At 39.4% G+C, this 26,889-nt stretch overlaps 2 protein-coding genes across 5 annotated transcripts in view; both read right to left on the reverse strand.

The window, feature by feature from the left end:
• The window catches only part of csnk1g1 (casein kinase 1, gamma 1), a 41,124-nt gene extending 25,224 nt beyond the window's left edge, over positions 1–15,900 (reverse strand). For 2 of the 4 annotated variants that reach the window (XM_034679794.1, XM_034679792.1), the window contains exons 1-4: positions 15,680–15,885; positions 3,173–3,604; positions 2,847–2,887; positions 1,866–1,935 (exon numbers count right to left, since the gene is read on the reverse strand). In XM_034679794.1, coding sequence (XP_034535685.1) covers positions 1,866–1,935; positions 2,847–2,887; positions 3,173–3,359 — 298 coding nt within the window. In that variant the 5' untranslated portion in view covers positions 3,360–3,604; positions 15,680–15,885. Of the gene's footprint in view, positions 1–1,865; positions 1,936–2,846; positions 2,888–3,172; positions 3,605–15,679 lie in introns of all 4 variants that reach the window. The other 2 variants (XM_034679791.1, XM_034679793.1) reach the window with 2 other exon arrangements.
• A 2,218-nt stretch (positions 15,901–18,118) lies between these two features.
• On the reverse strand, positions 18,119–25,989 carry LOC117810859 (sorting nexin-1-like; the record flags this gene model as incomplete). The annotated part of the gene is given in 15 exon segments (XM_034680849.1): positions 18,119–19,362; positions 19,551–19,622; positions 21,169–21,249; positions 22,273–22,286; positions 22,289–22,415; positions 22,898–23,103; positions 23,226–23,289; positions 23,291–23,320; positions 23,545–23,658; positions 23,937–24,012; positions 24,957–25,035; positions 25,118–25,259; positions 25,395–25,438; positions 25,675–25,741; positions 25,864–25,989. Coding segments are annotated over 15 exon segments (1,293 nt in total), but the record flags the coding sequence as incomplete, so codon positions are not given.
• Between the last annotated feature and the right edge of the window lie 900 nt (positions 25,990–26,889).

The raw sequence follows: 26,889 nt of genomic DNA on the forward strand, positions 1-26,889 counted from the left end.
TGAGCTGCACCAATTTCCACCGCTGCAATTTTAAAAAACTGTTTAGTCTTGTTGCAGCAACACAATCATGTGTAGTGCAAGTGGCAACCTCCGGTCTAAAAATATGAGTCCAATGCAGAAGTGCTAAAAACTGCAGTTCATCGAGGATCCGCTTGAGGCTGGCTCTGGAAGTACAGGAAACCACATGCACACCAATTCAAAAAAAGACTGTCTTTACAGCAGAAATAAACATGTTTACAGCCTGGTACAAAAGACGAGTGTAGTCTGGATGTCTATGGGGGTTATTTTGAAGATATTGAGATTACGAGTCTTCCAATGAGAGGCACAGCTGACTTGATTGACAGGCGGGAACACTGTAGATGTTGGCTAGGAGGCTCAAACCCCGCCTCTTTACATCACAATATGGCTCACTTGGCCTCAAAACAGCGCTTCAGAAACAGATGGGTGACGTCACTGATACTACGTCCATTATTTATACAGTCTATGGTGGAGACCTGATTCCTAACAGAGTTTTAAACAGCTCTATGGGCAAATTCAAATACACAGGCAAACGCACACTCATTTCAAGCCTCACAGATGCACTTCCTTGATGTGTCTGAGATGGATATTTTTACAGTGAGATAATGAAAATGGCCATGTGTGATGTTTAATCTGTGAATTATAACAGTGGACCTACAGGGCACCTTCACAAGACTCATCTTGGGTTTTCTGACAGCATCTCTTCTGGTTTTATCCATTCTCTCCTTTCTCATCTCAACTGATTCCAGACAGAGTGAGAAGCTAAGTTTGTAAAAACAAAGCTGTAAAATCCTACAGTGCCCTACCTGCCAGGCAACAAGCTGAATTCGTAGTATTTAGGAGTATGAAAGAGAGACTTTTAATTCCTAGATTAATTCCTGGGATTAGGTCCTCTGGTTTTCATAGTTGTAGACTAAACAACAGACTAAAAAAGGGAGAGTAAATGAACAGAAATGATTGCTGGATGTGAAAATAAGCATATGATTACTGACAAGTTCAAAATGTCAAATGATTAAGGGGATAATAAGTTTGTGTTTACAGCTCTTTGCAACCAAGGGACCTTTGTCTTTAGATAAAAGGACAGTTTGTCACAGCAATTAATCACCTTTATTCTAAGAGCCACTTAGCAGACACGCTATGAATAACACAACATAGGTTTAGAATACTAGCTCAACCAGAACTGGAGCTAGGACTTCTGTTCGTTAATCTACAGAGAGCAGGACACCCCCTAGACTGCAGACACACAGCACAGAACATAAGCTACATCCTCAAACATAGCCTGCTACGCTTCCTGCATGTTCTGCCCAGATAACAACGAGGAAGTCTTTACAGTGACTAAAAAAAAGCTCAGCTGTTGCATCTGTTCTGTGTGTGCGTGTGTGTGTGTGTGTGTGTGTGTGTGTGTGTGTGTGTGTGTGTGTGTGTGTGTGTGTGTGTGTGTGTGTGTGTGTGTGTGTGTGTGTGTGTGTGTGTGTGTGTGTGTGTGTGTGTGCGTGCGTGCGCGCGCGCGCGCGTGCGTGCGTGCGTGCGTGTAAAAGAAGCTTTATGTCAACACCTTTCATACTGAACTGCACCTCTGGTAGGTCTAGTGCCAGGCAAGGTCACGATTTAACGCACTCTCCATGCACGTACCCGCCGCTCACACTCTCATGCCCACAAAGTCCTGGAGATTTAATTAAGTTGCTGACCCAGCTTAGCACAACCTGAGTGAGTAATCACTTGTTGTGGAAATGATGCAATCTCCTGGGCTGATCATAGTTCCAAAACAGTCAAATCATAGTTATGGGTTCACACAAAAAAAACACGAGAGGGAGGCAGAAAAATAAATGAGAAATCAGTGACCTTACCTGTGGTTCCCAGTGTTTTGTAGAATCGGTACTCTAAATGCAACTGTGGTGCCCTTGACTTCACTGGTTCCTGCACAGTGAAAACATCCAATCAGAAATCAGTTCAAAACAACCCCCGCAGACTTAAACACTGTAAGATATGAAACCTCTTTTCTGCATTGTAAAGTGCCAGCAACTTTTTGATGACTCATCATGCACTTAAGGGCAGACACTTGCATGCCATCTGATGAGATGTTATTACAGGATTTGGGATGAACCCAGAAAAACTCTTCCATCATGTAACACTAGCGGGTCTACTAAACCAATGGGCCTGGCAGTTTTCACAAACATACCTCAAGACTTCACCTCCTGCTGAAAGCTTCAGTGAGTAAATGACGTGCTGATGTGTGGGAAATCTGAATCCCGTAAAAAAAAGTCTGACGTTTTGAAACCCTACGCACATGAACTGTTAGACTTAAGCATTACATCAGTGTCAGCACAACATACAGATTGTACAGTGGTGTGAGCAGCTGAATACCATTTGACTTAATCAATGGATTAGTACTTTAATGTAGCTGCTGTATTTACTACTCTCTTGTGAACACTAAAAAAGCCACGAGTCAGCAGTCATGGTTTCAAGTCCAGCAGCCACTAGAAAGATAAACCTGCTGTAGCCTAGCATCTACACCTCATCACATTTCTGTTTAAGACCACAACAGATCGGGTATAATAACCTCTCCCTGTGCCACACGAGTACCGACTGATGGTCACACTGTTGGAAAATATGTGCATGGCTGAAGTAACCGTCTAACTAATATTAAGAAGTGATCATCCTGTATTCCCATAAACTGAAACTCACCCTCTCTAATACTGATGTAGTCTATTGTTCTATAGCAACATTAACATCTGACTTAAAGTTACTCTGCACTTTTTCATCAATCATTTTGTAATTCTTTGACATCAGTAGAGGAGAATTAAGCAAAAACAGAAATTGTGACTTACCAGTTTAATGGCTACATACTCGTTGGTGTAGAGATTTTTACCTGAAATAAGACAGAAAAGCATAAATAAGACTGCTTAAAAAAAACACTCAGTAATTTACATTCAAGAGTCATATCTATGTATTTTTCTAACCTGACTCATAAATGAGATGGACACGGTATTAAAACATCTCGATGTATGAGGTGGTACAAAAAAACAGATTACCATGAGTTGAATTAACTCCTCTTTAAAATCAGTTTAATTCAAGCCCAATGCTTCTGAATTCAGCTCGTCCATCACTCTGCGTCGTCATAAACATTGAAAACAAAGTTATAGGCTCAACTTACCAAGCTTCAATTCACCAAAGTTTCCACAGCCAATCTTCTTGCCCACACGGAAATTTGGCCCCACCATGAGCACCCCAGAGGAGCTGGAGGAGCCGGATGGTCTGGACGAATGTCCACTGCGGCTTCCCTGGGACACTTTGGTCGCCCTAGCGGGCCGCTCACCATATTTGTCTCTTTGTTGATCCATGGTGAGAGCAGCAGAGGTCAGCGGGTGCCCAGACTGATGTACAGGAAGGCCTCCTGGGCCGGGCCCACCACAGCCACAGCCCTGGTCACTAGGAGTGCCTGGATGGCACAGTCACTCTCATGAGACACGACGCGGCACAGCTAACCCTACACTCCTCCACGTCCTCAACCTGTAACCTTTAACAGCTCTTCAACAGGCTGATCTCCGGCCTCAACATTTGTCACAGGAAGGTGAAGGTGGAAGACCTGTGAACAAAAAGAGAGAGAGAAAACACACTTAATCTCCACAGTGAGCAGCACATCAAACATTGCAGTGTGTTTCTGAGAAGTTGTCCCCTTCGTGTAACTACTCCAAATGTTAGCTGACCTTTCAGCTAGCTTCTTTTTAAACAACAAGCTGAACGGGAACAAATATCTAAGTAGCTCTCACAGGCACGAAAACAATTTCCACTTTATGACATTTATTCCAATTCCACTTGAAAAGATCTGAAAATACCAAAGCCAAGTTCATAATAAAAACACATTACTAGAGTCTCATGAAAACACTGGTGCTGCACACACTGCAAATGCCATTTTAAAGTGCTTTGGCCACTTTCAATTTTGAAAAATATGCCTAAATGCTTCTAGAATTGAATGAACCCAACAGAGCAGTAAAACAGGCCACACAAATTGCACTTAAATTGTCTTTTGATGCACAAAGATGAAGATAAGGTTGTCTTATTAAAAACAATGACAAGTGTAAGGCTGATAATGAACTATTAAAGGATTAACATAATGTAAGAAAAAGACCGCAAAGCGTGAAAATAAGAGTTTCAAATGTAACCAGAGCGCAACTCAGAGGCTACTCAGTGATTCATGTTGGGATGACTTCTTTGTCCTTAACTCTTTATTTGAAGAACTGACAAAAGGCTCCATTTGTTAAACACAACTATCAAAAGGGTTTAGCTGTTGTAAAGAATAATCAGACTCAGAAGTCATCATTTCAGTTGTTTAACCACACCTAAAGAGCTAACTTGTTTCCTACTTCTTACTTTACTATTAGACACCAGGTTTGGCTCATTCTTGCAGCACATGTCACATTAAGGCACCAAATCCCCCTTTTACAAGATGACAATGCTACATGAGGACAGGACCAGCTTACAGTAAAAGCACTGCAGGGCTTAAGAGATACTCATCAAGTCACATTGGTCACAGAAAACACAGCAACCAGTTTGAGCATCAACACAAATCTTAAGTCATAGTTTGTTGTGATCATGAGGGCATCTAAGACTCTCCGCCACCCACGGCTATCAGCCAGCAGACACTGTCAGCAGGGAATATTATGTAAACAATTATATAAAGCTGTGTCTGCGAGCAAGGACACCATAGCTTAACTGGATGGGTGTCAAACGCTCAGCAAAATCAGTTTTTGGTTAAACCTCCTCCTCTCCTATAATGCAGCAGGAGGGCAGTTTGGTGTATGATTCAGCACTCACTGAGGCATATGATGTTTATCAATTGCAGCCTCTTTGGGGACTTCCTATTCTGTTACTCATCCTCAGCAATACATTGTACTGAAGCTGCACAGAAAGTGCTGCCTCTGTCATTAGTTTTATCCTCTCAATAAAAGTATCATTGTTTTTAAAAACAGTGATTTCCTTCAGATACAACTTTTTTCTTTCAATGATTAAAAAAACAACAGCTGCTAATGTTTTCATGACAACGCTGTAATTCCTGAGCATGGAAAGGCTGCTGCTGAAAAGTATGTGTGTGGGCTTCCAGATGACTCATGTTCAGTATTGCCTGCACAGATCTCCGCATCAAAGACAGCTAGTTTGCTCTCAAGGGCAACTGTGCACTGTTGCTATTACATAAAGCAGGAACAAAACGACATGGCTATATAGCCGGTTTGAGGCAAAGACCAATGGTGAGCTGGAACTGTTTCCATTGTGCAAGTAATCTTTTGTAGGCCACTGTAACAAGGTGTGTTTGGACTTGTTAAGCCAGGTGCTTTTCCTGATCGTAGACGTGGTGACTGTCTCGCAAAACAAACTCCTTGGTAATAGCTGTATGATAAACACAATAATACACACACTGGACCTTTTTTAACCCATTCACACCAGATGTTTATTACTCTGATGACTTCCAGGTCATCATAGACACGTTGCTGCTGAACTACAGAGTCTACCTTACCTTATATATTGCTCCCCAGAGCCTTAAACTTTTATGAGTCCTGGATTTTTCTATTAAGATTCAAGCTAAGATTCATGAAGACATTTATAAGCATACACCGATCATATAAAGTGTTGCCAACTTAGCGACTTTGTTGCTATATTTAGCGAGTTTTCAGGCGCCTCTAGCGACTGTTTTTCAAAAAAGCAACAAATCTAGTGACTTTTTCTGGTGTTAAATGGAGACTTTTGGAGACCGACGTGAAAGCATGTATTGTTCTTACTCTACTGAACGAGCAGTGGATGCTGCTGCGAGTCCCTCCTAGCTGCATTCAGAGCAGGAGGCGTTCACGCATGTACAAAGACACCGCTGGCTGATCCCACCTACTCTCTCTTATTGGTCCTTTTAGATTGTTAATGTAGATTGTAAACAATAAACACGTTGAAAATGCAATTGTTGAAACATGTAATGTTTTGCTTTGATTTGTTGTAGGCTCCAAAGTGTAGTTATAAACATATTTAGGGTGTTTTAACCTCTCTTTGTCTCTCCCTAAACGTTACACGTCTGTCCTACAGCATCCATTACAATTTGAATTATGCAAATTAAGTGATGACGTCATCTAGCCACTTCTAGCGACTTTTAGGACAGCCAATAGCTACTTTCTTTACTGAGTAGTTGGCAACACTGATCATACACATTTAAAGTTGGTATTGGAAACATGGTGAGGTGATCCATTTGGTTTAGATTCTATGTCAAAGTCCTTAAGTTATTGCATGTGTTATTTTGAAAGTAGTGTTTCACATCTCTGCTAGCATGTCTTCTATTTTCATTACAAGATGTTGACATTCATGACTTTATTCTGACGTATTGTAAATAAGTATCTTGTATTGAATGGTTATGTTAAAGACCTGCCTTGAGAGGGAAATTGTGGTAGTTATTGCTGGAAAATTAGTGAGCTTTTATTTTACGTCTGATCTCTCTCCACAAGTTCATTATTCTTTCCTAATTAAAGCGTTTTATAACTTTTGTGAAGTTGGTGTATTATCATTTTCATGTTTAATGTTTTTGTTTTTATGCATGAGTCTTTTAATTACAGGATAAATGTATCAAGGTCTGTGTTTCGTCAGGTTGCAGTGTAGTTTACTGTAAATGAGGACATTGTTGTACTTTTCACTAACATATGTGACATATTACTCTTTTGTTTATGCATGAATATATTTTTCTTCCTCAAACAAAGCACAGTATGTTGAAATCATTTATTTATATGAAGGGGTTCTTTTGTAATGCCAATGGGCAAATCCTCTCTCCTTGTTTTGGGGATTTCCATGAGGAGGGAATGATAGCATGTAGGCGAGAGAAACCCTGATTGTTCTGTTTCTTCACGAATACAGATGCTGTTGGGTTGGGGATAAAAGCCTGAAAAACTATTCTGATAAATTGTGTCTCCAACTTAAATACAAAACAACGCAGAGCCATGTCTGTCAGTCATCCAGCTTTAGTTACTCTGCTTGCATGGATGGCAAAAAGAATCAGTGTTTGGAGATATTTCATGCTTGCTACCACAATAATTTCTAATTAATGTAACAATAGCAATTTCCCCCAACTGGGGACAAATAAAGTATATCTTATCTTAATTCCAGCAGCCTTATATTTTGTTATACAGAATTTAGAAAAAATGTTAAAGTCAAGCCTGAAGCCACCTTGAAATCCGTTAATGTTCCCAGCATACAGCATATGAATTATTGACTGGTACGAGTTCTTGGGATTGGCTGATAACTAAATCCAACGCATAAGATCTACAAAATTTGTAAGAATTTAAAACACAAGGCTGACACCCGGTCAGGTGTGTTTTTCGGACACTGACACTAAAACTGAATGTGCACTTTCTTTGTCTGTCTTCTGCATTTGCCACTGGTTTCACTTGTAAGACTACCACAGCTACTGTGTATCTGGAAAATGTTCAGACATGTCTAAACTGAGGATTAGGATGGAGAAGTTACAGCAGGATGAGAAAGAGTCTTATTTATACCATACAGGGCGGCAAAATGACACTTTGTAAAGGGTCGTAAAGACATTTGCAAGCTTTAATTAGAAAGATGTATGACACTGTCAGCTGTAATGAGGTATCATTTATCTACATGTGTAAGTCTCCTCTGTTTGTCAGTACATATTAGGGAAGTTAATTTCAAGCATTTTCTGTGATAGATCTTTGGAAATGTTAACGATAAATTATCGATTAATCATTAAAAAAAAGCATAAGGGTTTTCCATGTCAAAAATAACGCCAAATACGTTTTTTCCTCTGGATCAAATTTTCCTTCACGACACAATGTATATAACTGACAATATTTAGATTTAATAGCTACAGATTGTATTGAGGTGTTCAAAACGTTAAAGACAATGAATATCAACGTGTGGAGCAGGCTCATAATCTCCGCGGACATACAGTCATAAAAGTGAAGGCTCAGACTTCAACGAGGGAACTGAACAGAAACATATTTTAGACTTATTGTCTAGTTTTCTGTCTACTCGTTTTTATTGAGAAAAATAAGCATGTATACATGGTCAGGTGTCAGCCGGGAGCGCAACCGGGTCATAATCAGTCCGGTGGCACAGAAAAAAAGTGCTCATCCCCCAGCTGAGTGTCTCTGCTGTGCGCAACACCTTCAGTCAGCTGATTCACATTGAAACATGCTCTAAACTTAAAACACCTCCCCGATAGCTGAACATAGGCCACATTGCGTTTGTTCCACGTGATATAAAATAGAAACTGAAAAATGTGTTAGAGTATGTTCTTAACAATCAATTTATCGACATCCCTAGTACATAAATAAAATGTGTTGTATTTTGCTCATGATAAAATGTTTGAAATTGAAAAGAGGTTAACTCAGAGGAAGTGACTGAAACTGTGTCACACCATTTCAACCTAATTTTAATCTATTTATCTTAATGTTTGTAAATTCTTCAGTTTCCAGTGTAATGCAAACTAAAGTATATAAATAGTTTATATATATAGTAGGCCATCATGAACTTCTGTGTGTTTTAGCTGAAACTGTGTCAGAGGTGTTGCTAATGGTGTAGTATTTTCAAGGACACACAAACAGTGCTGCAGTAAATATTGCATTATTTCAGCTGGTGTCCCTGAAGCTTCCTCCAATGTGTGTGTATTTATTTAATTAACAAACCAAGAAGAAACTGCATTAAATGAAAACAAATCATATTGCACAGAAGCTCAGGCTTGTGTGAATTTCTATTAGTCAACCAGCTCATTTATACAGTGAAGATGAACTGAAGTCCTCCGTTCTGTGGACTGGGAACATCTTGTGGTCTACACAAAGAGCTTTCTCAGTGTTGATGAAATGCGGGGAATCCCCGGCCTTCATCCCTGTGAAGGTGCCATGTCTCCTGATAAATGAGGATGTGTTTGAGGATACACAGCCTCTGGTAGCCTGTAAAAGTAATCTTGCTCTAATCTCAAAGGAGGAGAAATAAAGGTTTTATGAACTTAAATCCTATTAGATTTGAAGTGTAATGACCCTTTACTTGGCTCATGTATCATGTAAAAAAAAGCAGAACACAATATTAGACTTTTAAAAATCTGGTCGTGAAATACAACATTCAGCCACGTTTCTGCCTGACATCCTGGTGAACAGCTCTGCTATGTAGGGCAAAAGTCCTAATTACCTTTACTTTGGTCAATATTAGGGATGTAACGGTATTGTAAATATCGCGGTATTTCGGTATCAAAATTCTCACAATAATGCCGTGGCATGTGACGGTGTCAAACAGGAACTAGGAGTACTCCCGCTAGTGTAGTTTTTTTCTGGCACCATTGAGTGGGTCGGTCTGAGAAGCAAACATCATCTCCCATGATCCCCTGCACAGTGCAGGAAGAGATGGCGGAAAGCACAGAGGGGGAGCGGAGCGGAAAACTTAAACTTGAACCTCCAGCAAAGTTTAAACTGAAGTATGGACGCATTTTGGTTTTGCAGTAAACAAAAACGATTGAGGAGAAAACATGACGGACATGCAAAAAAAAACTGTTTGCAGACACTGCCAGACCACGATCGTCTACGAGTTGGGGAATACAAGTAATATGAGAAGCCACTTGATGAATCATCACCCTGCAGCCGTTTTCAGTGGTGGACAATGAAGGATTTAAAAGGTTGGTGAACGCGCTTGAGCCAAGTTACAAAATTCCAGTCAGTGTAAAAACACTCAACTGAAAGGTTTTTTTTATTTGCTTGTTACTTGAAACACTGGATGTGCCTGTACTGTTCTGTGCTCTTGAAAATACTTGTTGGTAGTAATAAATGTGATTAGAACATTTGAGCATTATGTTTGTGTTCAATTACAGTAAGTGTATTTACCCTTATCATTCCTGGCACTTAATTTTCCACACTATGACATTTTTCAAAGTCAACTTTTTTTTTGACAATACCGCAATAATACCATACCATACCATGGCCTTAATACCGTGACGATATCATACCATGAGATTTTGATACCGTTGCATCCCTGGTCAATATTGAGGTCACTGTTGGTTAATAAGATTACTCCCCCGTGTTGGCTCAAATTGAATTGCAGGAAAAACTGATTCACATGGATTCAAACAAATGGCTGACTATAAAATAAATATCACTTTAGTGGATGACAGCAGTACGGTAAGATTAAGAGGGACCAAAACAGTAGAAGTCATTGTCATCCAAGGTTATAACATTTGCAGTTTTTTGCTGCTACCTGCACTAATTTTACAAACAGACATTAATTGGCCTTTCATACACGGAAACACACGGATGATCTTAAACACAATAAACTGATAATTACACCATCCGGCTGCTCTGTTGGACTGTCATTTGTTTTCCTTCGCTGCAAGAAGGTGTTGTCTGTCTGCTTCCTACAACCTGCCTGGATCCATGTGCAGGAACAAATGGAGCATCAATGTAAGAGCAAAGGGAGCACTGTTTCTTCATCAATGCAATATCAACCAGAGCATCACTGATAAACAGAATGTAGCTAAATAAGTATTTAGTGAGAAACTTGTCACTAAAGCTGACTAAATTATAATTAAACTTAATTAATAATCATTCCTGTTTGTGTTCCCTCTCAATCTGCTTCATTGGGAGGCCACTCACAGTACAGTATGAAGTACAAGTGGGCATAAACATACATTTAACATAATAACAGTATGACATATTTAAAGACTCACTCACATGTGAGTTGAGTAAAACTGCCTCCCTCCACCCTGTGGTAATTCCACTGCCTTACAGTATTAAACACTGCTTATTCTGCATGGCCAAGAAATGTTTTATATTACAGAAGGTGCTCACAGTCACAAGGCTGCTATAAAAATCCACTACAGTGTGGAGAGCATATCAAACACATAAGCCCAACTATTTACAGTCTAATCACAAGAAGGGAACCATCGCAGCACAACAGACTCAAAGGGGCAAAAGGGTTTCTTTGATGATGTTAATACAGATCTGAACGTTGATGTAATTGGTTAATTGCTATATTTGAAATAAAAATATACTTGCTAGTGTTTGTCCTTTAGTTACACACGAGTGTGGCCTTGGAAAATGTACTAAAGACGCTGATTAATACAAATTTTCCCATCAAAATATCTTACCAGAACGAGATGCTTGTAGCTGATTAGCATCCATTTAAAATGACTAATTTGTAAACATCTTTTCATTTTCGCAGAGACATAAAGGCTCTGAGTGGAGTGATTAACCTTCAGCAGAAAGATCAGCCTGAGAGGGGGGCTGCCAACAGAGCAGACACCTACTGTGGTAGTGCCAGCTAACAGCTGCCTCGCTCCTTAAAGCCACTGCTTGTGAAATATGACTGGGGGAAATTTAGATTAGCAATAATTTTCCTCCTCCATCAATTCATAAAGAACAACAACGCAAGCAGGGCTGCCGTGTGCACCCACATGCATGACAATGATCTTACTGATCCACCTACTGCTTTGTTCTAAGATCGTACAATTACAGCATGATCCACAGAAGTTAATAATTCACTGAGCAAAGACATCGTATTAGCTTCACTCGGCACAGTGTGTTATAATCAACCAAGCATTTAGTGAAGGCCCAGCCTCTAACAGCAGCTTGTTCATCAATGTTTTGTGTGCAACAGTCTGATGGATGTAAGAACTGTGATTGCAGCCTTGGGTGGTACCATGGTAAAGACAAATCTCCCTCAGGGGACAATAAAGTTTATCCTTCATTTAATGTATTCTCTAAAATGTGTCAGAAAAAGATCAAAAGTGAGCTTGAGACGACATCCCCAAAAGTCTCAGTCAAAAGAGAGTAAAAGATGAAATCCTCCACATATACGAGGCTTCACAAAGAGACTTTTTAAACCTTGTTTCCTCTGGGAAAAAAAATTAATCAATTATCAAATGAACTGGTGGCTGATTTATCTTTTTGGGTCTACTCGCCCAGTCTGTGAATAAATGCAACACAGACAGTATTTCAGACCCGCCTCTCCTTCAGTTGGACTCTTTTGAAAGATGTCAGCAGTAGCTTACTGTGGATCCACACAGCTCTTACTGGGGCAAATATACAGCTAGTATATATTTAATAACATGTCAACTCCATAACTGGCACTGCTCTCTTAAAGCATGCAGCTGAGTTGTTTGTTGGATATAGGTTAATCAATTATTTTACTAGATGGAGGGTAACTGAGTACAAACCATACATTCTCTATTGATTTCCTCATAATCCATCTTTGCAGCCGAGCTTGACCGTTTACATTTTGTTGTACAGTATGCATGTGTGTGCACCAAGCGGCAACCTCCAATCTAAAATATGAGTCCAATGCAGAAGTGTCAAAAACTGCAGTTCATCGAGGATCGGCTTGAGGCTGGCTCTGGAAGTACCGGAGATCACATACACACCAATTCAAAAAAGCCGATCTTTACAGCAGAAATAATCATGTTTACAGCCTGATACAAAAGACCAGTGTAGTCTGGTTAGCTCATTACTTGAGCAGCACACACTGTACGGGGAGGGGGGATTTTTTTCTACGATTACGAGATTACGGGTCTTCCAATGAGAGACACAGCTGACTTGATTGACAGGTGGGAACACTGTAGCTGTTGGCTAGGGGGCTCAAAGCCCGCCTCTTTACGTCACAATCGCTTGACCGCAGCAATGTGGCTGCCGCCACCGATTGGCCTCAAAACAGCGCTTCAGAAACAGATGGGTGACGTCACGGATACTACGTCCATATTTAATAGGTGTATGGTTTGCACATTTGACCATGAGCAGAAGGTATTTGCATCAGTCATTACAGGACAGCTACAATTTAACGTGACATTAACTCCTATTGACTGCACCTAAAAAAACTAAAGGTACAACAGCTAGGTTAATGCTTTAATACAACTCTGCAGAGTGAGCAGGCCGGGGAGGAGCCTTGGTTATGTTTGCTTATTTTCTCCCCTGTGCCAGTCTTCTGTTCAAACTCTACATGTGGAAACGTTTTAGGCAAAGGGAGCTGGAGAGGATATAAAATGACTGATTGATATGATCGCTCCATATCAGCATGAAAAACATCAGACAAACATATAAGGACACTGCAGTTCAGAAGTCCATAGTGATTAAAGTCCACGAGATTTGCTCCAATATCTCCTGAAACAAGAGAAATCTCTTGTGTCACTTAGTGTGGGTCGGGTAAGCACCACAAGTTTCCATTTTCAATCATTTAATCAAAAAATATATAGTAACAAACAAATATCACATGCACTCATCCATCTTGGAAACTTGTGTAAGATTTTAAATGCACCATAATGTGCACCTGAAACTATTTCATGTTATCCTTACAGTAATTGCGCTACAAGTGAGCAGCATGAAGTGGAGTACTTCAGTCATTCCTAATCTTTTTTCCTTGGGGCCCGCCCTACTTCTATCACAGAGAGGCTGAGCCCCAGGACCCACACAGAAAGAAGGGATGCACTGCTGTTAAAAAAAAAACCACATCAGTTTTGATGTTCTTACCAAAAGAAGTGAAAGAGAACATTATATTTTTTGTATATCTCTGGCCAGTTGTATAAACTATGTCATTATAATTTTAGCAAATAAATGTACATTTCATTTTGACAGCTCTAGAGCAGAGAAAGCCTTTCGGCCCCGTGAGATTTCTGGTGTCCCCCTACTCAAATGAAGTAGAGGAGGCACTAATACACTCAGTTTTAATATTGTCTGTGAACATTAGACATTTGCGTGCCGGCATCTAACATAAATTTTGCAGCACTGATGCTGAGCATCATCATCATCTTCATGACCACTTGAGTTATTCCTGATATTGTATCCCTGACATTTCACTTTGTTCACCACAGTGAATCAGAGACATGTTGCTTTTGTCCCTCTTTGGTGTTTAAAATCACAATGACACTCTTTAAAAGAATTAAAGCTGATGTCGTACTGCACACTGTAACTGGAGCAAGAGGACAAGATGATTTAGTCATCCGCATACATCAGATGGTTTACAATAAAGGTGGGAATCACAGGGTAAGTCATATGATACATGATGCACTTCCCAGGATGTATACAGTATAATGATAAAGTGCTTCTAATATAATTGACACATTGCAAGTTGTATTGAATCTCAACCACGTTTGCATGGTTTGATGCAAATGTCAGAAGTGCACTTATGTTGTCAAATACACAAAATTAAGTTAGAGGTTCAGATAATAACAATAATTATAATTATAATAATAAATGTATTTATATAGCACATTTTAAAAACAGGTTTACAAAGTGCTTTATAGAGTGCAAGACATAGCTACAGAAAAAAGCACTTTGTGAATGGTTTAGGAGAACTAAAATGAGTTGAGTAAAAGACAATAATAAAAAACATGCAGAAATTAAAAAGTCAGTGATGAGTTAAGAAGTAAAAGCACATTTAAAAAAGTGTGTTTTTAAATGAGATTTCAAAGAGGTCAAGGATGTGGCTTCCCTGATCTCCTCCGGCAGGTCATTCCAGAGTGACGGTCCTTTGACTGCAAAGGCCTGGTCACCTCTGGTTTATAACTTCACCCTAGGAAGTTCCAAGATGGACCTGCCGGAGGATTTCAGGCAGGGGGACTTACATCCTTAGACACTCTCTTAGGTACTCAGGGGTCACTTTATTTATGGCTTTAAAAGTGAGTGTTAAAATCTTGAAATCAATTCTAAAACCCACAGGCAACCAGTGAAGGGAGGCTAAAATGGGTGTGATGTGTTCCCTTTTAATGGAGAGTGTGAGGAGTCTGGGAGCGGCGTTATGGACTAACTGGAGTTTTGAGGGATTGTGTGTGCTTAAGCAGGTGTAGAGGGAGTTACAATAACCTAATCGGGAAGTTATGAATGCAAGGATGACGATTTCTAGGTTATGATGTGAAAGGAAGGTCCTGATCTGAGAGATTATGTGCAGCTGATAGAAAAAAGACTGAACTGTAGTTTTGATATGTTGGTTGAAGTTAAAAAATAATAAATCTGAATAAAATCCCGAGGTGGTTTGAGATCAGTGTAAGAGTTTGTAAAGTGTAGTATTTGAGGTCTGAAGAGATAGTCAACTCACACCGTACACATTGAAATAAAAGGAGAAAACATGTGGAGTCTTCAGGTTGTTCATCACACTAAGAGCTCGATCAGCAACATGGCAAGAAGGGAAATGTTGCTTCTGGTCCTCTTTGGTTTGATCATGCCTCTCTTTGGTGCTAAACTTGATGTCAGACTGCACGCCTTGTAAACAGGCCTCTGGCTGAATCACAACAAGGAAGCGAGTTGGCAGTAGTGCGCCAATGTTTCATGGACAAAGCAGACCTGGCAGTCTCACATTAGTGATGGACACATCGATCAGTAAGCGATCCAAGCGTTAGCCAAGTTCCTGCTTTCCATCATACCAAGCTAACGTTAGCCAAACATTATTCTGCTACAGTGGCTGTAACTTTAAAAATGCACACTAAGAATAAATACATATATAATATTTGTGCTCTTACATTGGGGGTCGGACAGGAAGAAAAGCAGCCTTGGTGTTCACGGCTCGGCTAGCTAACACCTACTGATGGCTCGGTGACAGCTGCTGGAAATTAGCTCCGTTAGCAGCAGAAATATGAGCTAACAACCAAACCAGCCTTTTTATCAAACGCTGCTTTGTTCATCTCAAACAAACACAACACACTCACCTCCGCTATGAGTAAATCCAGACGACGAGGGTGCAGCTGGTGTGTTCCTCACCACGAATGTTACACGGATCCCTGGAGCTTGTTGTGAGGTTTTGGGCTTGTTGTTCCTGATGTTTCAGGCTAACAGCGGAGTCTCGTCTCTCTCCATTCTTTGCTGCTGCTTGTGAAACGGTCAAACACACCGGAAGTACAAACACGGCACCGCCCGCTACAGGACACACACTTCCGGGTCACACTCATACAGGCTAATTAACCACTACTTCAAATTCAATATTGATCTTCATTTATTTATTTTTTGGGGATCAAATCTTTTTTATTTAGATTTTAGTAAAACAACAAATAGTGTATGTTGTAATCACATTCGCAGTAACAAGTAGGTACAAAGGCTAAGCAGCCACACACATTTAAGTTAGGAGATTCATACAATGTACAGTGTAAATGTACACCAAATAAAATAAAACAAATAAATAAACAAATAAAATGACTAATATTAAAAATAAAAACCAACCCCAGAACAAACTGAGACCACCAGCTGCATCAGACCATGACACAGATCCTAAGAGAGGCTAGATCTGTTGGTTTTCAGTTTTTCAGCAAATGAAGCCCACATTTGAATATTACACTTCTTAACTGTAATCATCCGAGCAGTGGAAAGCTCTAAGTGAACTATATCTAGGAAAGTGAGGATCCAGCTCTTGACTCTCAGTGTTTTCACCTTATTGCAACCAACTTCTTGGCAATATTGATCTTAATTATGTACAACCTGCAAATGAAAGACTGGAACAACAGAGGGTATTTGATTAATAAAGTCTGTTCATTTTCAGATGATTTTCACAGCTGGATTTGTTGTAGTAATCTGATCATGCTAACCCTGACTTTTACCAATATTACTTTTTTTTTTTTTTTAAGGAGGGCAGAAAGTTTTACTTGTGGTTCAACAATTTGATAATAGTCACTTAGTATTTTCTACCCTTAAAATAACTCTACATTTGAGGTACTTTCAAAGGAGTTGTAAATATTTTTGCAGTCTTTAAAGCTCATGTTGGGAGTTTTTACCTGGTTACTGAACAGGTGTCAGTAGAATAGATAAACCAATCACTACCAATATAGTTTTTTTTACATTTTCCAAAAGCTTTCTGATGGGTGATGCATTTGGGTGTTCAAATAAAGCAGGGTGAGATATATTTGTTATAAAGTTTAATAACAAAAATCTATCTTATGAAAAAAAAGGAAAGCCTGAATAGCTGGTCCAGGACTGTCACGACAAAGGATGGACAACATGGCTGTTGCTAGTGGAAGTGGGATATCTAGGATTCCCAGTTCAATCGGTGTAGAACCTCATGATAAAAGATGGAGTGAGAGGACAAAAGAAGAAGACCACTGCTTGAAGGCTGGGGAGGCAGCAGAAAGAGCCTCCTGTTTCTCTGGCATGAGAGAGAGGAGAGGGGCTTTGCTCGTGACTTGGCCACGACAGCCGACCCGCCAACTGGAGAGAGTTGTGGTCAAGGGTCAAGACACTCTGTGATGCTCACCACTTACCTCTCTTTAAAGATTTTTCTGAAGAAATATTGTGCTAGTGATGCCATGTAGAATAATGTAAGCCCTGTTTTGTTTTTTTGGGGGGGGTTTTTTGTTTGTTTTTCTGTCTAACTTTATTCTTTATGCTCTGTAAAACTTTCTGAAAATCTTAATAAAAACATGGTTTTAAAAAAAAAAAGACACTCTGTGAGGGTTAGAGACCACCTGATGACCTCTCCTCCCAGATGAGGCTCCATCCACCGGAAGTAACTGCACCAAAGTTATCTTTGATACAGCACAGACCTGTCATCTTCTGACACATCAACCTGTACATTACATCTAATTTAAAATCAGTTTTTATTTTAAATTGTTTTACTAATTTTTCTATTTGAATGTCCGTGCATTTTTTTCATCATCTCACCAATGAACAAAAACAGATGACTACTTATATCAGTCATAAAATGTATGAGCTGTTGTATGACTCACGTACAGCATGAGTGCATCAGCAGTCATGTACGTGGACAGGAAAACAACCCCTGCTCTCATGATCTCTGTTTTCAGGATGAAGCAGAGAAGACATCTGCACTTTAACTGAAATATTGAAATATAACTAGTGCTTCTTCTCTGTCACAAGCCTGATATTATTCTTGTTTATGGTGTTTGAGTGATTTAGATAAAAGGGGATCAAGTGTCGAGGGTTCGGACCTATACATCTGCTCTAAGGCCTAATAAATAACAACTAAAACAGTCTAGTGAAGTTCTGGTGTGGATTTAAACCAGCAGTAGAGCCTTAAGTCAGGAACCCTCCAAAATTACAGTTATAGTTTAATATCAATTTTATAAAGAATCCATTCTGCTTAATAGAAATTGGTACTTCAACCCCACAGAACCAAATACCCAACAAAACAAACATGAAAAGAGTCCAAAGCTTAACCAATCATATTTATTTTTTTCTTGACATCTACCTGTATAGCATTTCCAGGAAAATGTGTGTGCTAATGCAAAGTGGTTACAAAAATAAAGCACATTCTTACGTAAATATGACATGACAGAAAAACTACACTTACAAATGCAGAATAAGAAAATAAGGGGCCGTATGACTTGAATGTCTGTGCCTTTTTACCCTTCAAACCAATTTTGTTTAAAAAATAAATCACATGGTCGGCTAATAATAACTTCACTCAGTGTTGTTTGGTTCCATTCAAGTACTGTACATGTTTGTTTACATGTCAACAACAGTCATTTACAGGGGCAGTAAACAATCTCTGCAGCAGTTCCAAAAGAGTTCCTCTGGGCCTCACTCTCTGACAAAATAATTTGAAGTATTTCAAAACTGCATTTTGTGGAGGAAATGGATTAATATAATAACATAAAATTAACAAACACATCATTGTATAAAATACCAACAAAGTAGTGATTGCATTTTTCACCCTGCACTCACTGTAACATCACATTTCTGGTATTATTTTTAACAACTCTGACAAGCCTCTACGCTTGTCCAATCTCCATTTGAATGACATATATGATCTTTAATGCATCATGTTATATACTGTAACAATGTGCTAATACTCTTGATAAATAACCTCAGTCATCAATAGTGGTTTTTACTTTAAAACAGCTTTTACAACTGTGCAAAGAAATTTAGTGCATCAAATGTTATCTGTCATGCATCATTGACATGAGTTGTTAGAGGCTGGAATGACTTACATACGTCTATCTTCTAATGTAAACTATAGACAATGTTATTCTAGGGCAGTACCTCAGTGTTAATATACTGCTGTAAGCATGAAACATAATACATACCCCACTGACAGACAAACAGAGGGCTTTTGTAAGATCATGGCTGTGTTTATCTCTGCTGGATTCCTGCTTTAAAACCATCTTAAAGTCAAGAACACGAACAAAGAGAAATGCCAAAGAAATGTTGTGTGTTTGCGGCAGCTTAGTTTATCAAAGAACTGTACAAGTTAAGAGAATACACTATGATTAAAAAGTCAGAAAAAAAATGGATGGAAGTTTCTTGTGTGTTTCAAAATTGTCCTCTCAGTTCTGCTCAAGAGGTAAAGTGTTTAAAAAAAGGCAGTCGGGGTCTTTACAAAACGTCTCCCTCTTCATTAAGCTATTGCTTTTGCCTCGGGCAGGAACGCCTCCCAAAACTTTATAAGCTGGATGAACAAAAACAAGGTGGGAAGAATAATAAGACAGTTAATAACATGCTGTGATAGTGCACAGTTTACATCTCTTATGAATTCTCCAGAATTTCAAATTTACTCTGAATACATAACATAAGAACTAAATGCCATCTTATTGAGGGTTGTGTGCATGTTGAATATAATATTAAAGGATTGTTTACCCGTTGTTGAGACTGCAGCATCGCCTCCAAATATTTGACTATCTGGTTCTTGAAGTCCTTCGATTTTTCTTTCTGAAAGACAAAAGTGTTGTCATATTTTAAGCTCATTACTAATATTAAGACAGACTAAGAATTCCTGGCAGAATTTTAACTTCTCACAAAGTCCATAGAGGAGGGAAATGGTCTTATGAGGTAAAAACTGCAGCTTTACTTGTTTCAAGATCTTTAATGTGGTCCTAATCCAAAACCCGATCAAAAGGACATTTGAATGGAACGAGCATAACTCAGTGCTAATAACAGATGGTCATGTGGTTTGATGCATATCACACCGGAAGAAGAGGCACATACTGCTGCACAGTTCATCAACGAGAAGCAACACAGAGTAAGCAGTTTGTGTTAGGGTGTGAAATGGATCTTTGACTGCACTGAAAACAGGCGTCTCAGTACCAACGTCATCTGCTGAAAAACTGAGGACTTTGTTGATAATAACAAACTGAACACTTAAATCCGCATCACAGTAACTTTTTATGAGGTCAAACACATTGATACTAAAACAGACTGAATTTATTTACAGATTAATAAGACTGATTCTGATATTATCAGTGTTCTAAAGCTTCACAAGAGTGTGAAAGTTTGCTCTTTCACCTCATCAAATTCCTGCAGACATCTCAAGGCAGCAGATCAGAGATGTTGGTAGTCTGTAGCTTTTGTGAAATGCTGTCACAGACTACCCTCCACTGTGTTGTCATTAAATCATGTGCAAATAGCACAAGTCGTTAATCAATCAACAAGTTCCAATAAAGAGGCAGAACATGTCAAGAAGGTTAAATGTGCGGTGCTTAGCATCCGGTTTTCACATTAACAAAAGAGAGACTGTCTCTGGTGATCAGTGTTTGTAAAACAGATGATGATACAGACCTGTTTACAACCTATGTCATCAAAAATATGTGTGGGCAACAAAAGCTGCAACCAGACGAGTGAGCGAGCTTAAACACTAAATTAAAATGTTACTAGCATCAAAATGTCTGCTTGTTACATGGCCAGTTGTCAGAATCGACATTCCAACCTAGACTCTAGAGAATCAGAGAACCAGTGTTCTGGTTTAGGAGTGACCCTGTTGACTGGTGACTTTCAGCCCAATGTGACCATGGTTGTCTTGGTTACAATAGCTGATGAAACACATGAAAAAACTGAAGGCATTGACGAGAGATGCATTCAGCTGAACATCACCAATTAACAGGGTCACACTTTACACCACAACACCAGCAGCAGCTGTGGCTGCAAGCTGTTAAATGTCTTGGCTGTATCCAAAATCAGTTCATCCGGTTTGGTTACAAATAAAAAATTGTAATCTCTGAAATGAAGAACTAAAGTTGTGTGTGGTGAATGAAAAAGTTGAAGCCCTGGTTGTGAATCAGTAACAGGGGAAAGACAATTAGGACCTAATATGGAGAGGTACACAAAAAGTGAGAGATGAATTATGGTTAACAGAAGTTGAATTCATGTTCACCGTACAACTACATCCTCTAACAAATGACTATGCTACTAGGGTCTGTAGATGTGTAACAAGATATTCAAAGTTTTTTTTCTTCTAGCCGTCATAAATGCATCAACATACCTCAAACCTGAGAACCTCTTTGCGTACAGTCATGCCAACCCTGTCGAAATCTCTCTCGTACTGAGTGACCTTCCCTTCCCACTGAAGACAAAAAGGAAAAACATCAACAAAGTGTCAAACTTCCTGTTGCAACATATGATTGTGAAATTTTAGAACATGACTTTTTGCATCCTGACAAAATAATAATTAGCAAATATGAAGAACCTCCTCAGTAATGTTTGCTAAGTGAGTTATCCCTTGTGCCATCAGGTATAACTAAAGCAGAATGTGCACTGATAATAACAGGTAGCAATGTAGCAGCTAAAATTATTCTGTGGAACTGGGAGAGCTCACATGAACCAGAGATTGTAGCGTTTTAGGCTGCTTAGAAACCTCAAAGCAAAACTAGCTGAATATGGTGAGGTGTGATGACTCCAAATTAGTGGCAAAACATCTCAGAGAGGGTACCAGGGGTCTGTATGTACCATCAGGGAATGTGTGTTTATGTGTGTAGATGCCATTACAAATGTATGGAATATAAGAGTCCCAGGATGCATCCTTTATGTATGTTTTCATTTTGGAGCTGCTTCTCAGGTTTACATTTTTCATTTAACATTTCTTTTCTTTTCTTTTGCTCTTTTTTCCAGAAAACGTTCTTTCCCCATAAATTTAGCTCATATTTTTTGTATTTTCGTTATATTGTGATAAAACCCATAAAAACTTAAATAAGAAAAACAAAATAAAGGAAACTATCCAGCAGAGAGACTGGGGTGACTTCTTAAATTAGTCAGTTTATCTGACTCAAAGGTGTTGAACAGAAAACAAGCAAATCCTCTCCTCTAAGAGTCCTGCATCAGCAAATATTTGTCACTTTGGGTCTGAAGAGAGGACATAAACACTCCATCAGTTAGCTAATTGTTGCAGATTATTTTTCTGTATTTTTGGCACTGCAGATTGAGCAGCAAAAACATAACTACATGATATAAAGAGATTTTTTTCCTCCTCTGACTGGAGGCCATCATTTTGCTGTGAGCAACAACTAAACGTCAGAATATGAAATATTTCTGAACCCATTTAGAAAAGGAAACTAAAGTGCCTTAAGGATTGCTTCACTGCATCCGTTACCTCAGAGATCTCGTCTTGGCCTGCTGCAGTTTGTCCGGCTTGTTTGCCCACAGCAGTTTGGCCTCGGCTTCTCTCTTTTTCTGGAGTGTGCTCTGAGCTTCCTGCCATCTCTGCCACGCCCGAATGCGCTGGTCAAAACACCCCTGTGGACATCAATTTTACATTAGAGGACTGATTTAGTAACACATCGGTCCACCTAGCAAACAGAAAACAGCTGCTATGCTTGCAGTAAAACTGAGACCTTGCGTGATGATCCGTCTTTATGTTGCTCTGACAGAATACACAACTCAAAGAGAAGAGCTCAAACTGAATGTACAACTTTTCATAACTACCATTAAATCTGGCTCCATTGACCAACTTCCTTTCTTTAATTTTAATCACAATTCTTCCCTTAATCATGTTGATCTCCTTCTGAACGGATCATCTTAACCCCTCCATTCATCACTTTTTATTCTTCTATAATTGTAAATCTATGTCTGTGACTTCTACAGGATAAAGGTGACTTTAAGTCTCATATTATGCTTTTGTCTTTAATTCACCTTTTTTCTTTACAAACCCTCTCTACTTCTGAAGACTCTTTACTTCCTCCCACTCTTTATCAACCATGCTGCCGCTGTGAGCTTACCCTCATAGCACCCAGCAGACGGATGTAGTCGGCTAACAGTTCTTCAAAGATGAAGAAGTCACTGGCTGCCTGTTCCTGATGCAGCTGCTCCATCTTGTCCTCCACCTCTGCCAGCTGGGACAGGGCCCGGGACAGCGCCGTGTTGTCCTCAGAGTTTCCCAACATGGCCATACTTTTGGCAAACACCGCCGTGTTCCCACACAGCTCTAGTCATGAAGGAGGAGACAGAGAACTTATTCATTCTTCAAAATTTCACCTACTCTCCAACTGCACTCTTCTGCTTCCTCAGCTGTGATGATGTAAAGTCAAGAAAGGCAGAAGTGCTCACCCTTCCTGTGATTGACGAGGGAGTCGACGATGGCGTGAAGTTTCCTCAACTGCTGCTCCTCGTTTCTCCACCTCCTGGAACTTGTCCTCAAACCACTGAGACACAAAAACAGGGAGGAAAAAAACTCAGTTTTAACAATTAAGAGTACAATCTTAGGTGAAACAAATATTGTATCACACTTATGCAACAATGGAGTTTTATGACATTGTGTCAGAATTATAATATACATCTCCACACATAGGTTACAAGACCATTATTACTCTGATAAACATTTTAAAAAATGTCATTAAAGAATCTACATGCAGCAGAGTCTCCTTACAGTGTCAGACTCATTCATCTTGATGGTCATCTTGTTGACAGCGTCTGAAGCCTTATTGATCATTTTGAGGAAGCCAGCTCCACTCAGAGCCTGAGTGCTCACCGCTCTGGGAAGCTGAAAACACACACATACACACACACACGCACAAAGCACACATGCACACATGCCACACACGCACACACACACACACCCACACACACACACACACACACACACACACACACACACACACACACACACACACACACACACACACACACACACACACACACCACACACACACACACAATATTGGGGCATTCCTTGAGACACATAACTTCAATGCAAAACCTTGAATAGGGATACATTCTTTAACCAGTTACTGTTATTTGAAAATCTTTAAAAATGCTCACATCATCTTTCTCCAAGAACTCACGGACGTCAGGATCTTGCAGTAACAGCGGATGAGACACGACTCTCTGAAGATACCTACAAAGAAATGTTTGCAAAGTTAAGTCAAACTTATGATTCAAACATGAAACGGAAATAAAGACATGAGCACAAAAATAATTAAAAAGTCACTGGGGGATGCGTAAACATATCAGCACATCACAACAGAGCTTTAAGACTTTTAGCATCTTTAAATTTCCCTTTTATTCAGGGTGCAGATTTAGCTCAGCGGTGAAATCACTCACTCCATGTACGGAGGCTTTAGTCCTCTGCCCTTTACTGCATGACAAACAAGACTGTTTCCAGTTTCAGACTTCTATTTTTATATTTCCATACAGTATATGATTCGCATACAAATGGCAAGATATTTATTATGTTAAAATAAGTTTTCTAATTAAAATGCTTAAATTCTGCACATAATGTCATCTTTATATATATGGAATTGCCTTGTCACTGCTCTGAAAACATCAAGGTTCTGGCCATACAAGTTCAACTCTCAAACCTCTCAACCAAAGTAGACATAAACTAACCTGTGCCATCTTTACTCCTAGTTATTTCCCTGGCAACGTGAATAGGCCTTTATAATTAATTTGCTTCTCCAAAAGGTTATTTTCTTGTTAATAAATCACAAAATGTATTTAAAAAGTTAATAATTCATATTTCGTGTGTCTGAGCAGCCTTGTTTATTTTCTCACTGTATGGAAACAGAGAGGAATGGAAGTATACAGGTTTCCTACTGTAGAAAGACTAACCTGTTTACCTTTAGAACAGCTACTCACAAGTCACTGAAAGATTGTGTTTAAAAAGCTTTAAACAACTATGGATAGTTTGTGATTTGTATCACAGTATTTCTTCATATAATTATTTGGGAGCGACTGTCTGGATGTGTTATAGTTATATTAACACCTTCTCATGCTGCCCAGTCTGAGTGCTACTTCTCATCTCTTCATCATTTCACTGTTGAAACATGAATGGATACTTGCCTCTCCAGAGCTGCTCTTCTTCTTTCCACAAACTCTACAGATGACGGGTCGTCCATTCCCACCTTCACTTTGGTCATCCCTGTGGAGCCAAACAATGGTCATTCAGTGGAGACAAGAAGAGGAAAGTCCACCACACTTAAGACCAACAAATGAGGACCCACCTACGACACTTTTCTCAGGTGGTGGTGGGATGATGCAGCCGTGCAGAGTCTGCTTGACTGACAGCTTCTCATAAAGACCCAGGAAGTCACTGTAACGCCTCCTCACAGTGAAGGCTTTACTCCTGAACATGGTCAAGGACGTCTGAAAGTACAGACCGAGACGCAAGAAAAAAATAGAACTTCAAAAAAAATGACTGTATCAAAAAACGTGGAAATATGAGCAGTTTTAAAGCTAAATATAAAAATGATATGTATCAGCATAAGCTCTAGTACAGACCCTGGTGGACACTTTGTAGGCCACATATGCATTCATGCCATCTCCTATGAAGACAGAAACATCAGAGACACATTAAGATCACAATAAGCTAAGTATGAAATTAACATTTAGGTGCAGTCAAAGAATTGAGGTTGCTATAATGAGCTCAAACCCTCAAATTACTGTTATTGTTACAATTATTTAGCTACTTTCAAAATACTTACCACTGAATTAAATGGAAATAAAAAAAAGCTTCATTATTATTTAAACAAACAGAAAAGAGAAAAAAACAGACACTGACCCACTTTCTCTGGATTTGTGACAGCAACATCTACATCAAAACTGTCCGTGGCCTCGTCCTCCTCCAGCTGATAGGAACAAAAGAACAAACCTCTTACATTTTTACTGCAATAGATTAAAGTCTTGGCATTACAAAAAGCATGGTTGCAATTAGCTGCTTCCGAGTTCCCAGCTCTGTCATGGCCAGTACCTGCTCCAAGGAGGTGGGCTGCAGAGCGGCAGGGCCCTGAGTGAACGAGGGGGGGGAAAGCTCCTTAGGAGCAGAGCTGCTGGGATTCTCAATGCCCGGCTCTGCGTGTGCCTCTGCAGGAAGACAAGAATGATGTCAATCCAAAAACAAGTGATGACTTTGGTGCATGTTAGAATGGATCCAGATTGCTCCCCATATCAAACAACAGCATTTGATTTATCCTGAACCATGCAGTTGGGCTACTCACCACAGAAAAGCTACAGTTCACTCATTCTCTACATCGTGTTTCACATCCCAGAGCAAAACAGAACAGCTGTTTCAATATATTTTAAACATTCTTGATTATGTTTTGTCTTAAATTTTGTCTTAATTGTCTTTAATTTGTGTCTTTTGTCAACATACTACACATTATAATAATTCTAATATAAATACTTCAGTTATGGACTAACAGTACAGTTTGATTTGATAGCATGGAAAAGCAGATGTGAAGAGGACTACTGAGTGCAAATAATGTATTCAAATTTTAAAAAATGCAGGGGATGCAGGAATAAACTGATGTTATGTTTGGGATCAAGCCAAAAAAATTGAAGCATACACCTCCAATAAAACCACTCAAACATATCTGGATTCCCGAGTACCTTGCTTAGACAATGTCTACATTCATGACTAAACTTTGTGACACAGGCTTACCGTTATGTATAGCAGGGGCGATTCTAGGATTGGATGTTTAGGGGTGCTGAGCCGTGCAAGATAAATTTCACTGTTTTGTACATTTTAATGCAGTTTCATTCCCACATTTGTGAAAGAAAAGTATAACACTTGGTAAAGTCTGTGACTAAGCCATCAAATCTGATAAAGGTTATTTAAATGCAGAGCCACAGGAAAAGAGAAATGGATTGGAATCATAAAAGAAACATATGGTAGCCCTAATTTCAAGGGAAAGACAACTCATTTTGATTCAACAGCTCCTCAACATACACATAAACAGTATGTATGTTTCTGGAGTAAACCATTCCCCTATAGTGA

The sequence above is a fragment of the Notolabrus celidotus genome, chromosome 3 (genome assembly GCF_009762535.1).
Source record: "Notolabrus celidotus isolate fNotCel1 chromosome 3, fNotCel1.pri, whole genome shotgun sequence".
In the NCBI taxonomy this organism is placed as follows: Eukaryota; Metazoa; Chordata; class Actinopteri; order Labriformes; family Labridae; genus Notolabrus; species Notolabrus celidotus.